This window comes from Varanus komodoensis, unplaced genomic scaffold, assembly GCF_004798865.1.
Source record: "Varanus komodoensis strain SLA01 unplaced genomic scaffold, ASM479886v1 scaffold53, whole genome shotgun sequence".
Lineage (NCBI taxonomy): Eukaryota > Metazoa > Chordata > Lepidosauria > Squamata > Varanidae > Varanus > Varanus komodoensis.
Genome location: NW_025336126.1, coordinates 4,480,903 through 4,496,004, shown reverse-complemented (window position 1 = coordinate 4,496,004; position 15,102 = coordinate 4,480,903). Strand labels below are relative to the sequence as shown.

Genomic DNA, 15,102 nt, shown 5'->3' with positions numbered 1-15,102 from the left:
TGTGTGTTGTTATTAATGATGCTTTTATAACTCCCTTTCTCCGGGAAGGGGTATTATGAAGGAAGGAATTCGGGAAGGAGTACCTGGCCCTCTCCATCGCATGCTAACAAGGACAGACAGAGAGCAAGTAGCTCAGGGTCATCCAGTCAGCTTCCTGGCTGCAGAGGATTTGGGCTTGGATCTCCACTGTCCAGGACTGACATTCTGGGATTCCCTGATTAAGCTGCACGCCACCGAAAATTAACCCAGCCAGAGCTTCCTGTGGTGCATTCGTATGTCCTGATGCAGGACTAGACACAGGACCTTACAGTGGCCCTGCACTGGGGATCCCTCCTCTCACTCTGTGGCAGTCTTAGTATCTGTGTCATCCTCACAAACGGTAAAGTTTCACCACCATCTGGCGCAGAAAGGGGGAAGGTGCTCGCTCTAATGGGTCACGGTACAGGAGCTGCTATATGGAATGATCTTTGGGTCAGAAAAGCAGCCGTGTTACTCCTCTCCAACAAACTCAAACCTTCCTGTAGCACCAAACAGATTAACACAGAAGATGTGTTGGCTGAAACAGGACACGGTCTGGCAAAGTTCCTGCCATCACTAGACCGATGAGAGCTATTTTGCTGCCTGAGGTGAGGGATGAGGTCCCACGAGCAACCCCAGAAGCTGTTGGACTGGCAGGTGTGTTTTGCCTGGGCAGCACTGATGGGGTAACATTCTGCCCCACACTGGAGGGCTGCAGACCAGCTTAAGCAGGTGCAGGGCAGGTTACCTGGAGCACCCAGTTCCGTCCTTCCACAGGGGGAGCCTCCCCTTCTGCCCGAGGTTTGCCTGATGGTAGAGCTGGTCCTGTAGCCACAAGAGACCCCTCAGCCTTCGAGGAGCTTGGCTGTGCCCACAAGGGTGGGCTGTGCAAACACAGCAGTTCTGGGTATGAGGGGCAGCTGCAGGCCTGCGGGCCCCCACACCCCCCGCACTGGTCTCCTGACGGCTATTCCAAGTTTTCCATTAAAAGGACTGCCAATCTCTCCCAGTATTCAAGAGCCACACGTGCAGTACTTTGGGGCATAATGAGAAATTTAAAGTAGTTAGAGACCTCTCAGGCCCAGCAGTTTATCATGAGGACCCCTTCATGGGCCCTGACAGATGCCCAGTGATGCTGGTCACAGGTACCAGCATTCGCCTTTTGTGCAATGCCCCTTCAATGAAACATCCACATGGTTATTAAACATTTGCTTTTTATTTATACAAAATATATACATCTTTCTCTCACACACATGTACACACATACACATACAATATAAAAATGTCGGTGCAGCATCACCCAGTGGAATGTGTCAGAACTGCAGCCTTGTAGACATTTCGCAAGATCTTTCTCTCTCCCCCATCCCAGCTTTCCAGAAGGTGACATTTGTGATTTGTGACTTCAGGCCTCCAGGGAGAAAACTGGGAGCAGAGGATGAGGTGCTCGAACCAACACGTCAGCAGGAAGTCTCCATCTCTTTCAGATCACTTGCACCTGTGGATGAGATTCTGTGGGAGGGAAAGACAAGCTAAGTTGTCAAGAAAGTAAGGGTGTTGCAAAAATATATTCCTTTGCGTTTCTGCAATATTTCCCTTAAGGCACGAACCTATAAATCATATTGAGGTACAACTCACCACATTAGGCTGCGATTAGCTGACAACTCCAGTTTCCAAAAATTTATCTGAACACAGAAAGCTAACATGTTAGGGAGAAGAGCTGGAGTCCAGGTTTCTCTGTGGTTTGCTACATTTCTGTGTGCAGGGGCTTTTTTGGCTTTATATGGAGGACCATTAAACAATGCGCACCTTTAACTACAGTTCACCCTCTTTCTTAAAATAGCTTAATATTTTTCAGTGCTTTTTTGTAAGAAAAAAGGCGCCGGAACTCATGAAATTATTTACCTTTCGCACTTAGTCAATCACTGTACGCACGCATCAGTTGTGTAATGAAACATAACAGTTGCCGCCCGCAGTAAGCACTCAGCGCACGACCACACAACTAATCACAGGTTGAGCAGCACCATCACAACCAGCGCGGACGAAGTACGCATGCATCGGATTCGACACACAAGCAGCCCGCAGGCACCGTTTTAATGATTTTGCTGCCGACCTGCTACGCTCGACAGGGTGATTCAAATCCACGTGGACCAAACATCGAATTTTCAAAAGTTACTTTTAAAACTTGGAAAATCCGTCGAAAAAAGGTGCCGGAACTCTGTTCCGGTGCGTTCTATGACCAAAAAAGCACTGATATTTTTCCATGTGCACACAAAATTACATAGAAAAATTAGCATACAAAGGTGGAAGAGAGACAGCAACTTTTCCCCTGACATGCAGGGTTCCTCAGGCAAAGGTGTTTGTTTTGTTTTGTTTGGTAAGCGAGGACAACTAGCCATGTGATTCCTCCCCTGGCAAACTAGCCTTCTTCTTGACATGTTAGTTTCTATATGCAGGCAGGTATACAGAATACAGAGGTATTTTTGTACAGCCATTTGAGATTCCACTTGCAATTTAGTCTCTCCTTAACATACTAATTTTATATGTACAGGGATTGTATTTGTGTGCAAAGGATTATTTATTTATTTTTTATTTTATTTATTAGAACATTTTTATGCCGCCCCGTTTGCCGAAGCCTCGGGGCGGCTTACAACAATAAATAAAACCACATAAATTAAAATATACATATTAGAATACTAATAATAATTTAAAATACAATATACACACAAAATAAAATAAGCCGCCCTGGCCAGATAAAATTCAGTAGTATTAACATTTAAAATGTTGCTTAAATGAAAAGGTCTTCGCCTGGCGCCGAAAAACAAATAATGACGGCGCCAGGCGGACCTCTCTGGGGAGCGCATTCCATAACTTAGGCGCCACCGCTGAGAAAGCCCTCCTCCGAGTAGCCACCCTCCTAATTTCTTTCACGGAGGGCTCCCGGAGAAGGGCCTCTCCTGCCGACCTCAGGGGGCGACTGGGCATATATGGATGTAAGCGCTCCTTCAGGTTTACATTTAACCATGTCAGCCTCCACTTCAATGTTACTTCCTCCCTCACAGGCTGTTTTTCCCTCTGCAGGGACTGATTTATCTATTTTTTTAACACAAGAGTGTTCGGCCGTGCTCGTCCTCACCTGCAGTGCAGCTTACCCCCTTCTCTTCATGCAAAGCATGACCTTTTTAAACCATGGCGCAATGCCTGCTAACATCCACGGCTCAGGGCGAATTGCACAGAAGCATGGTCGGTCTTTTACCCCACCTTCTGATCAGGGATAACTCACAGAAATGCAGAAATGTCTTACCGTCACCTTTGCCATTCCTAAAGGACCTCCACAGGCTCCATGTCAGTTTCCCGAAAACTTGGGGGCGTCTGGGAGATGAAGCACAGGGCCAGGATTACTGTCTTGACTGTACTGATGGGCAAAGATGCTGGCAGGGGGCAGGTTAATGGAGCAATGGCCACTGGGACAATCGCCACCAGGAGGCAATTTAGTATATTTCTCCAAACCATTTCAAGTGCTGGATGCTGAAGGCGGGCAGGCGGACCCCACTGGAGTTATATGCGATGCCACTGTATAATGTTCAGAGAAACATGGCACCCAGCAGCCCTTGTTAACCCAGCATCCTCCAAATGTGTAAGACTACAACTCTCATCATCCACAGCTAGTCATAACTGAGGTTGTAATCCAACAGTGTTGGAGGATGCTGAATTGAGGAAGGCTGGCATAGGACCTATGGATCCATTGACAGGTATTCTTTTCATACTCTACCTACCAGTGCGTTCAAAAGAAGGCAGAAAAGCTGAAATTCCACAAATCATACTGACCTGAAAGTTCCCTTCGCCAACAACGGAACTTTAAAGAAGAGACTCCGGTGTGAAACTGCTGAATTAAAATTTACCATTATTCGGGTTCGCTCCCTTTGGGCATGGATGGGATCAAGTGTTTCCAGCCCCAGTGAGTGTTATGATTATTGGTCATTAACTGGAGACATTAATTGGTGACGTTATCACCAGTTAATGCCTTGCTTGCAAGCTGAAGCTTTACATGAAATGTTCCAGGCAGTGCTTGTTGCATGCACTTGCCCGGTGACCTCTGTTTACACTTTCTCTCTCTGCCCCACCAGCTCCCATATTTCTATGTACCTGCCACTAGAGGATACGACTTCATGTATCTGATGAAAGTGAGAGACTCTTAGGTAGGGAGAGGAGGCTACAACACATGAATGCACCCCTCTGGAATTATTTCTTAGATTTATATCCCCACCTACCATGATGAATCTAGCCCAGGGCCTTTGGAAAGGTCTTTGCTGCTGCTGTTGTTTTGCTTACCTGGCATCTCCTGCATGGAATTCTCAAGACAGAGAGGGAGCAGAGCAAGAAAACTGGAAATATAAGCAGCCCCCAGTAAGCTCTTCCAGGGGAGACTGGCGGAGATGTGTGGTTCATTTCATGCTTCTGGGCAGAGGGACTGATAGTTGGAGTGGTGTAAGAGTCTGCAGTACAGAAAGAGACTGACCTATAGGGGCAGATCAAATGCCTACTAGTAGCAAGTGCAGTCCAGGGCAGGACAGAGGGTGGTTCAGGGGTCCCCAACCTTTTTGGACTCATAGCTGCATTTTGGAACCTGAGAAACTGCTGCGGGCACCTTCACAAAATATGGAAGTTACACAGTGGCTGCTGTGAGGCCTGTCAGGTCAGGAGGTTTGGAGAGAGAAATCCTGAACTGGGAGGCTGGGATAAAGGGCAGAATGGGAAAAGTGGCTTCCCAGCCCATCCAGGCTTCCTCGGTCCACACAGACTACCTCTCCTTGCTCATCTCTCCCACCACCCGCTTTAGTGTGCTGCTTCCCCGCACTTCCGTTCTCCTGCCTGGCTCTTTCTCACCTTCCAGCTCCTTTGCTTTGCTTTCCCTTGCTGCCTGCTATGCAGGAAGAAGAAGCAGCTGCAGCCCTAATGCTTTTTCAGTGTTTTCTTAAACATTTCTGAAAGGTGCAGAGAGCAAAGAGCTGCACAGACGCTGCTGAAGGGGTCCATGAGTCCCATGTGGGGACCCCTGAACTAGACAATATGAAAAGGACACACACATAAATGAATGAACCACGATGGTGTGGAATAGCACGTTCGTCTCCAAGCAGCAGGTTAGAACCTGAGCCAAGGTGAGCAGCATCACAATACTGTATTTTCTTAAAGGAAGGTGGAAGATGGAGGAAGAGAAGTAGAATGACAGAGGAGAAGAGAAGGGGTAGGAGTAATATTTGTAATATTTGCATTACAAACATATCAGTGCTGTACCAGTTTAATTGTTGTGGATTCTTCCAAGCAGTTGGAAGCAGTGATGCTGTCTCCATGGCTTAGGGCCAGGTGGAATGCATCCTACCATAAGCACCTACCTGTACCTCCAGGTGGTCCACAGAAGCCCCTCTTCAAGAGTTCCCTCATTCTCCGCATGGCTGACTGGAGGATGCTGGGAACTGCAGGGCTTTTTTCTATCTAAACAGGATTGCCTAGGATTGCGCTCAAAAGTCAGGATCCTACCTTGTCTGTTCCTCAGTGCAAAGTGGCCTTCAAGCACAGGAACTCACGTGCTACTAATGCAAGGCAGGAGGTGCAGTGGTCTGCATTTCGTGCCTTGTACTTAATCCAGACAACCATGTTTAGCTGTTTAGGTGAAGTGCCAGAGGGAGAGGGGAGGAAGCTGAGGAGCCATTTAGATACGGTGGAAGCCAACCTCCCCAGCCTCCTCCCCTTCCTGCCCCCGTCCCCAAAACATGCCCCCATAGCCCTCTCGGAGGTCAGTGTCTGGCCTTGGAGATGCAGGCAGCATGATTCGGTCCACACTGACTGTGTGGGTGAGCGGCAGGCAAGGGATTCTAAATCATCCCAAGGCTCTCCAGACTCTGTCAAGACACCACAGAATTGTGCCCACGTCTTTAACTTATCGGCTTTACTCTGTTTTAAATTGTTAAAAAGCAAACACCCCAGAGAGCTGTATTTTAAGAGGCATTTAATGCATCAAATAAGCATATAGATACAGTATGTCCCACCAAAAACAGATTTTGTTGGGAATGTGAGATGGGCAGTGCCTTCGCCCTGGCAGCACCCAAGCTGTGGAATGGATTCCCTCCCAGAGAAGGTAAGACCTGGCTTTGAATGGGCACTGCAGCTTTTGAGGCGAGGCGAGGCGAGGCGAGGCGAGGCGAGGCGAGGCGAGGCGAGGCGAGGCGCGAAGCAAAGAGAAGAGAAGAGAAGAGAAGAGAAGAGAAGAGAAGAGAAGAGAAGAGAAGGGATTATCGTTTGGTGTGAATGCCGATGGCCTACAACTCCCATCACCTCTCACCACTGGCAATGCAGGCTACAGCTGATGGGAGCTGTCCACCGCTACACTATGTGCTGAATGCAGATTAGTCATACCGAAATCAAGGAGACTTCAGTTTTCATGACTAATTTTAATTCCGTTGATTTCAGTGAGTCTGTTCAAAGTAAGGTTGAATCCATATTTAGCCAATGTCCTCTGTGGAGGTTTGCTCTGAGAAAGACAGAGGACAAATAGGAAGGGGAGCAGGGGGGGGGAGAGAGATTAAAGAGACCACTGGGTGTGAGCCATAAGCCGGGAAGTCCTGCATTCAAATTAGATCTCAGGTACATAAGCACTTAGCCAGCCATCTTCCTCTCTGCCGCTGTCCCCTTGCTTGCAACATGGAGATTGCAATGCGGTTGTTATAAACAGGGCTGGTCCTTGACCTTAACTAACAGTATTTTCAAAATTCAATCCCGTGCCCCTAATGTAGCGTTGATCTGGGACCTTGTGGAAATCACAACAACTGCAATGGGGACAAACGGATCAGAGGAACTATTTATATTTTCCACGGTTAGCTGCATTAGGGGCGTTGTGTGGAACTGAAAATGGCGGCTGGCAGGTCCCAGCACAATGTGAAGGAATCGATGCTGGTGGACCATCTGAGGTAGCTGCCACGTCATTGCGGAAGGGGTGCTGATACTGGGACTGTGGGCTACAGAGATAATGTATGTGAAACACACGTATGGATTGGACATGCTTACAGCAGGCAAACTGAAATCAATGGGAATTAAGTCAGCCATGGCTAAGTCCCCACGATTTCAGTAAACCTACTGCGACCAGGTTTAAACTGAACCCCCTGACCCCTTTGAAGGATGCAAATGAGGGCGCAAAGCTCCACGTGGGATCAGCCTATGATGCAGTTTCACCAACAGCATAAATTTTTGCCGAATTTGCCAAAAGGATCCTCAGTTTCCCTCTTCCCCATTTCGGCTGGAAATGTTACCTGGTAGGCACTGAATAGTGGTGCAGTTATGAAAGTCAGCAGCAGAACTATTTTCCAGGAGATTCTCCATCCAGTTTGCCAACGACATAAGAAAGGAGGGAATGGGCTCTAGGAACTGAGAGATGTTTGTCCTCTCAAAAGCGACACATCTGTCCTAGTAAGATGCAAAAGAGAAACATGGCGTAACATCCAGATACGAAGATCCTGTAAGCTCCTAGATGAGCAGACATGGGGATTATGGCAAGGAGAAAACCAAACGGGCCACAGATACTGGGCAAGGGATGAACTGATACTGGGCTTCAGGGCCCTTGTTTCCACTCATTTCAACAACCCACAAGAAGTCCTGAAGTGCCTATATTTTGCACTGTTCCTGAGCCTTTTCTCTCTGTGTTGTGTCTTTTAGATTGGGACTGGCTCATTATTAATTTTTTGAAAACTGCTTGAGGAACCTATTCTGGCTGGAAAATGAGGCAAGAATACAGTAAATAAATATGTTTGTTTTGTTACCAGAATCCCAAAATCCAGCAAGTAGAGTCAAATGGAAAAAACATCCACTTACAGTGAAGAAAAGGGTACCTCCTAGGTAGATTCTGCATCCAGAAATTTGTTTTGAGCATGAAAAATGAACTGAGCTCTGGTTCTGGTTACCCATTTCAGTGGTACAATTTAGACAGGAAATGTCATTTTGTCATTGCTCATGCTGGACAACTGGGGGTTGGAAATGTTTGCCAAGCTACTGTGAATCAGCTCAAGATCGACCACCAGATCTCTATCTACTTTCTGCCTACTCCTGCTATAATTAACTTCATGCCTGAGCAATTGGGGCTGGACTTGACATTGTGTTGGTTGCATTTTTACAATGGCAGCTTAAACAAGCCACTTTTATTAGAAAAAGCTTGCTGCTGAAAGCCATTTCCCTCCCTGCAACTATTTATCACCAGCAATGCCATATACTGCAAAAAGCCCCTTTGGGGGGCTAAGAGCAGGTAGAAGGGCAGGGAAGGAATAAAAAGGGGCAGTTTAAGCACAGTTACGAAGGCCTGAATAACTTCATGTAGGCAATATATCGAGCATTAGTAAATAGGGAGGTGTGTACCTGCTTCTGACATGAGCAGGCAGGTGTGCACGATGGAAGAGGGGCAATAAGCCACGGTGCACAAGGTAGCAGCAAGCCACCTAATCAGCACAACGACTCTTGTGGCGTGCGGGATGTTCTGACATGCGTGCGTGCTCACAACCACTCCCCCACAGCAGCCCTAGAGCAAGTCATGGGGGGGGACTCTGCAAACCACCCCAGCCAGCCCCCCTCAAAGGGGTCAAATGCTGTGACAATCCACACCCGGCAAGGGTAGTTGTGCCAATTGCATGGCTCATAAGTGGCACACAACAGATGTGCACATGAGGCTGCAAAAGTGGGGAGGGGGAGGAGGGGGAGGAGAGAGCGATTTCCTGCCAGTAGTATAGAAGCTGCATCCTTACAAGAAAATAGTGGAGGGCTGGAACAACCCGCAGCTCCCTGCTGACTTCCCCTCAAAGCAGAGGTTGGGCATGCTGGATTCCATCCTGCAGCCGGGAAAATACTCCTGGCGGAAGAATACACGAGCGCATGCAGGCACAGGGTGCCCCTGCTGTTGGCAGCCCGGTGGTGTGGGGGTGCCAGACGGGGGACCTGGGAGATCTGGGTCCTGGCTTGCTCATGAAGCTCCTTGGGCAACTTTGAGCGAGTCACTCATTCTCAGCCTCGCCTACCTCACAGGGCTGTTGTTGCGAGGATAAAATGGAGCTCTGTAAGCCCTTTGTGTTCCTCACAAGAGGAAAAAAGGCGGGCTAGAAATGCCATGTAGAGCAACGACAACAATCCTGCGGGGGTGCGTACCGTGTAAGGAATTGGGCTGAGAGGCTGAAAAGCAGCTGGTATATTCCCTTCAGACCAGTGTCCCTCATGAACTTTTGGGCACAGTCTGCGGCACCTGGCAGTACGACATTAGCCATATGAATGGGAGTTGTGACCTGATACGTCTGCCAGTTGCCAGACTGGAGAAAGCTTAGGTCCCGACTTGCAGGATCTGCAGCCAAATTGTCCAGGACAGAATGTTGCAGTTCACAATTCCAGCAACTCTTCCTTGCCTGGTTTTCTTTCCACTTCTCGCCACTTCCCCTTAAGTATGCAAAGTCCTCATTTGGCTGGTTTTTGTCTTTTGTTTGTTCGTTAAGCTGGTACTTAGGACTTTCCCCCTACAGATTCTTTTCTACTTCCTCCAAGCACACAAAGTACTTCCCTTCTTTATATGTGCCAGTGAATCCTTTTCAGTGTTACAAAAGCAGCACTGAGGGAATGAACATTGGAATGAGGGCCCAGATAGTCACCACAGCACAACCACACAGCAGATGCTCTCCAGGGAGGGTATGGTGCATTATTTGGATTTACCTGATTCAAAACAGCATCTATAAATTCTACACCCACCTGAAGCAAGGCTTCAGAGGTCTAAGCAAGGAAGCAAAACCGAAAAGAGAAAGAATGCTGAGACTACATGAACCTTCTTGTGGATTCATTCAACTGCTAAGAGACGCGTTAACTTTCAGACCTGAGCATCTTCTGGAGTATTGCATGATGCAGTACAGGAAGGAACTTGAAGGATTGCTTTCTTGTGATTTGTTCACATCTGAATTCATTGTAATAGGTTTTTTTAAGGGATCGTTCTCTGCTCTAAGCATTTAAAATATGTTCATACAGCACTAGAAAAATAATTAACATGGGGCATGGCTTGTGTTGTGTTCCAAAGTTCCTTCTTGGCAGAGGGAAACACCTGTATGACTTACATTAATTTTGCATTCGTTGATAAAAGTTGTATGATGCCTTATCTTCTGTATATATTTCTTCAGGCTGCTCCCAGACACTTGGATCATGCTGTGCAGGTTTCTGTCGATAAGATGAACTTTCCATAACCCCAGGCAGAATTCATCCTGGGGAGGATGGGAGGTGAGTGGGAAGCATTAGGCAGGAATAGGTATGTTGGGAGAACACAGGCTGTGCTCTTGTGATAAAACACACAGAACCATTAGCTGCCCTGTGCTGCTGGGGGCAAACAACAGAACAGCCCATGGTTCAACAACCCTTCACACCTGACCCACCCGCAGCTCCCTGGTGTGGATTATAATGTTGCCTGAACCCCAGTGGCTGGATCAGACCATCGGTCCTTATAGATTCTTCTCGCTTCTCTTCTCTAGATGTGTTGGACTGCAGTTCTCATCATTCCTAGCCAACAGGCCTGCTGGATGGGGATGATGGGAGCTGTAGCAGAACACAGGCTGTGGAAGGTTTTCCTGTATCAACTGGCAGCAGAACTCTGGGTTTTGATCCGGACTCTTTCCTAGCACCCCAGCTGCAGGTTCTCTGTTTCTCAAACTCCCGTCCCGTCTCCTGTCCCCAAAATAACCAGCACAGCTAAAGGACATGAACAAGCAACAGCAAAAGCACAGCAGGCAATCAAAATGCCATCAAACTGGCAGGCTCCCACTAAACCTAAAGCATAAAAGCAACAGTAAAGCACAAGCTATAGATAGCATATATAGATATCTGTCTAGGTATCTCAAAATGACATGTTGTTCAGGAAGTACAGAAGCCTCACACAAATGCACTTGTCTTTCAAACCATTCCACCATTGCCGGAACCTCTGCTTTTAGTAATGTATTTATGTTATGAAAATTCCCTCTTCGATCAAAATAATTCCTATTAATAATATTTTCAGATAATAGAACACTACTTGTTGTTATGTTTTACACTGAAGGGTAATATATGTCCAATTATCAAATTAATAAATAGGTTGTTTTAAAGACTTTACCGGTTTCAGGTTGGAAGGCACAAATACGGGGTAATCAAACAGCAGGTACTTCTTCTGAAAAGACACAAAGGTACAGATAGTGCTGGGCTGAACATGGGAAAGGACAGATTAAAGAGCATGGAATGCATTCTTAGAATGAATTGGGCCCAGTCGAGTCATACTTAGACTAGAATAACTGAAGTCTCATTAATTTTGATTATTGTGTACACAATAAGCTAGAGCTCAAATTATTCTGGCTTGTCTGAGAAGAGACTGCAGAATCCTGGTTTATTATGAGCAAAGCTCAAACCCAAACTCTCTGACTGTATTTGCTTGACACACTAAGCTGTGATGGCTTCCCACTGTGTTCGAACCTAGAATGGTTTTGTCAAGGTTGCTTAATTTTGGTTTATAAGCCACCCTGACAAACCAGGGGCTATTCTAGGGTTCTTTGCCCCACAGGTTAATCTCAATCCACTTGTTCTTGAGCTGGTTTAAGTAATCAGAGTTTGTTTTAAATCATGATCTCTGATAGGTATGCAGAAACATGCCAGCTTGTGTGGGAAATGAAACTAAATTTTGACAAAGTCCTTTTCCTGGCCAGTGGAAACAAAAATTCACACTTTAAAAGCCTTGTAAAATAACAAAGGAACCTGGCCACAGAAACATGCCATGTTATTAGACTGTTGCCAAGAAAATGGTCAGGATTTCCTTCCCCCTGTCTGTAGTATATTAAAGTTACTCATTCTTATCAATAATTACAATCAGAAATAATAGAACAGAAGAAGTATAACAAGAATAAAAGTTCTGGAATAAAATAAAGTTCATCTCTTTGGATGGTACAAAACTATTAAGAAGTGAGGCTTCCGATCAAATGATGCTGCTGTTGTTACAGTCCTTAAACATCCTGCTTTCTTTTCAACTGAGTAAGAAGGATAAAGAATAAGCTGGAAAATGATAAAGGGAAAAAAAGGTATGAGAGAAAGGCTGAGTGTGTAAGTTTGTGTGTGCATTTGGCTCGGTGAAAAGAATGACACAAGCAGTTGCTGGTGAGATGCACAATTGTGGTCATCAAAGCACTCCAGAGTGGTACCCATATGCCAGGCAATCTGGTCAAGGTATTCCTTCATAAATATGGCATTTTATGAAGATGACCATTCTAACAGTTCTGCTATCCAGTCTGGGCATTTTTGTTTGTTTGTTTTTGCTGGGAAAATATATGCAGATTTCATGGCTGCATATTTCCCTTTCCCCCAAATGCTCAAATTCTGACAGCTGTCAAAAGCAAGTGCTTGTGAAAATGGGATTGTCTGCTGATCACCCCTTTTCGGAGTATCTCAAGACCCAGGGAGGCATGGAGATGATGGAGAGCACTAAGAACGGTCAGAGAAATATTTAAAAATGAGAATGTTGTATTGATATGGGGCAGCTATGTTCACTATCCCCTTTTGGAATAAAGGCTCTTTCTTTGCTTTGCTTTTTGATTGACAAAAATCTTGCCAACTGAACACTGTCAAGTGTGTGCTTGTGTAAATCAACCTATATGCAGACTTGCTTTGTCAGTGTCCAGGCGGTTAACTACTGTACTTTGATAGCAAACCTTTACCAGGGACATTGACCAGGGAAGTCTCCACATTTGGGGCATCCACTAGTGCACACTTACAGACCTGCAAAATCCGGGGAAAGGGTTACAATTCAGATGTGCACTCTTCCGCTGCACCTCGCCCACCCAAAGGGGTAACAAGAGGCTACTGGCAATGCCCTGGGACTCTAGGAAGGAAAAAAAGGGCTAACAGTCAGAACAGGGTGAGGGTGGCTGGGTGGGAAATAAGACCGGTCCTGCCATGTGGCATTCTGGGATACCAGCAGGAGAAGTGGATGGAGAAGGATTGGCAGAACACCCATGATCACCCTGCCAGGTGCACCAGGGCTTCTGCTCAAACAAGCCACGTTGCGTAACTTACTGTTTGCGGTGCCATGCAAACCTGCCTACCATCTAGTTTGGCTTTAGGAACCTGCTTCTCACAGATATGGTTTTTGGGAACTGATTGATTTTGTTTTTCACTGTAGCCCTGAGAGCCACTACTCTGAGCCAGGTGCAAGGCGAGAGTTTAAATGAAGCCAGATGCAAAAGAGTGCGCCATCTGCCCGAACGACTTGCCTGAACAAGTACGAATGCATGGAAGGGAGAGAGGCAGGCAGGTGAAGAAGTTCAGCTCAAATGCCTACTTCCACTAGATTGCCCTTCCAAAGACGTTTTAACACTGTTTAATCATGTATCTTTGTTTGTCGTGAGCAGAGCCAGCTGGAGCTGGGGAGTCAGACTAGATGGCCCAGGAGACCGCTTATTATTATTATTATTATTATTATTATTATTATTATTATTATTATTATTAGAACATTTCTATGCCGCCCCTTGCCGAAGCCTCCGGGCGGCTTACAACACAATACAATACAATACAAAAATAACAATATAAAATTAAAATTAATAATATAAAATAAATAACTCGCTCTGTTTCTATGTTTCTTTGTTTATCGACAAACTGAGCTGGCAAGATTTGTATTCCAAAAGACAAGTTATCATAACTGCAGTAAATAACTATCGGACTTACTAAAGGACAGAGATTGTAATGGAAAACTCTAAAATTAGCCAGCAGAAGTGTACAAAGATCTAACCAAAGGGTAACCAGTTAATCAGTTCTTTTACATGTGAGAAATAGGAGGCTGGCTAAGAAGCAAATCATGACAGGCAAGCCAGGGCAGGATAGAATGCTTTTTATTTGTTACTGTAAACAAGAACAACTTATTTATTCATTTATTTATTTAAAGTTTTTGTATGCCGTCCCCTTGCTATATAGCCTTGGGACGGCTCACACAAATAAATAAATATAATACAAATACAGGTAAAACCCAGAAACACCTGGCTGCACAATTAAAACCTATAAATATTATATGTTGTTAAAATATTGTTTGAATAAAAAGGTCTTAGCCTGGTGCCGAAAAACAAATAACGATGGTGCCAGGCAGACCTCCCTGGGGAGCACATTCCACAGATGGGGCAAGAAAACTTGTACAAAAAAACTTGCCAGTGTACTGCAAATCACCCAGTAGCAGATCCTAGTGTACTCTTTCCCCAATCTCAGCATACTGGTTTGCTCATGGCTGTGAAATACACTCACCAGTTCTTCGAAGTCATCTGAAAAGCTCGTGGTCTGTAAAGGAGGATCTTGAAAGATGCAAACCTTCTTTGGCTCGGATGCAGCAGAAAACACCACCACCAGCAGCAGCAGGAGGACCTGGGAGGGCAAAGGAGAGTTGCTAAAGGACAGATCCCATGCCTGAGGCATGCTGCAAATTGTAGGGCTTTCCCCAAGTGCACATGCATAGGATTGTGCGCTTAGCTTGGTATAAACCTAAACTCCAAAGTCTGCATGTCACTGACTTCTGCAAAGGGATGGCGACAAGAAGGCGTTCAGAAAGAAAGAAAAACCAGAGAAGGTCTGCTGGGGGTGTACAGTCAAAAAGACATTTGCAATTTATTCAGAACTACAGGAAATATATGTGGCATGTAGGCAGCCCCCCCCCCCCCCCGAAGGGACTACCAAGGTGGACTCTGTACAAGATGCTTCTATAAACTATTAGTTACGTATACAGTTTGGAAGCGAGTGCGATCATGTCGATAGTTTGATAGTAAAACACCAAGGTTGAATGGATGAAGACAACACAAAAGGAAAAATTTTCAGGACAGGCCAACTGGGTGGGGAGCAAGTTTGCAACACGCCTTCCTGATAAGATCAGGAATCCCATCTTAAGACCAAAGCTTTTTCTTTCAGTGTCAGGCTTTTAGCAGCCATATTATGGCAGAGCTTTTGCTCATTTTGTCCTAACAATGGTTAGGTAAAGGTAAAGGTAAAGGTTTCCCCTTAATGTTAAGTCCAGTCATGCCTGGCTCTAGGGGGCGG

General features: G+C 45.9%; 1 protein-coding gene across 4 annotated transcripts in view; it reads right to left on the bottom strand.

Moving 5' to 3' along the window:
• Positions 1-1,240: 1,240 nt before the first annotated feature.
• The window catches only part of FLT3LG (fms related receptor tyrosine kinase 3 ligand), a 30,369-nt gene continuing 16,507 nt past the window's right edge, over positions 1,241-15,102 (bottom strand). For 2 of the 4 annotated variants that reach the window (XM_044448148.1, XM_044448146.1), the window contains exons 3-9: positions 14,320-14,436; positions 11,162-11,215; positions 10,140-10,283; positions 7,320-7,473; positions 4,348-4,511; positions 3,320-3,387; positions 1,241-1,527 (exon numbers count right to left, since the gene is read on the bottom strand). In XM_044448148.1, the coding sequence (XP_044304083.1) occupies positions 3,337-3,387; positions 4,348-4,511; positions 7,320-7,473; positions 10,140-10,283; positions 11,162-11,215; positions 14,320-14,436 (684 nt within the window). In that variant the 3' untranslated portion in view covers positions 1,241-1,527; positions 3,320-3,336. Of the gene's footprint in view, positions 1,528-3,319; positions 3,388-4,347; positions 4,512-6,383; positions 6,545-7,319; positions 7,474-10,139; positions 10,284-11,161; positions 11,216-14,319; positions 14,437-15,102 lie in introns of those variants that run through there. The other 2 variants (XM_044448150.1, XM_044448149.1) reach the window with 2 other exon arrangements.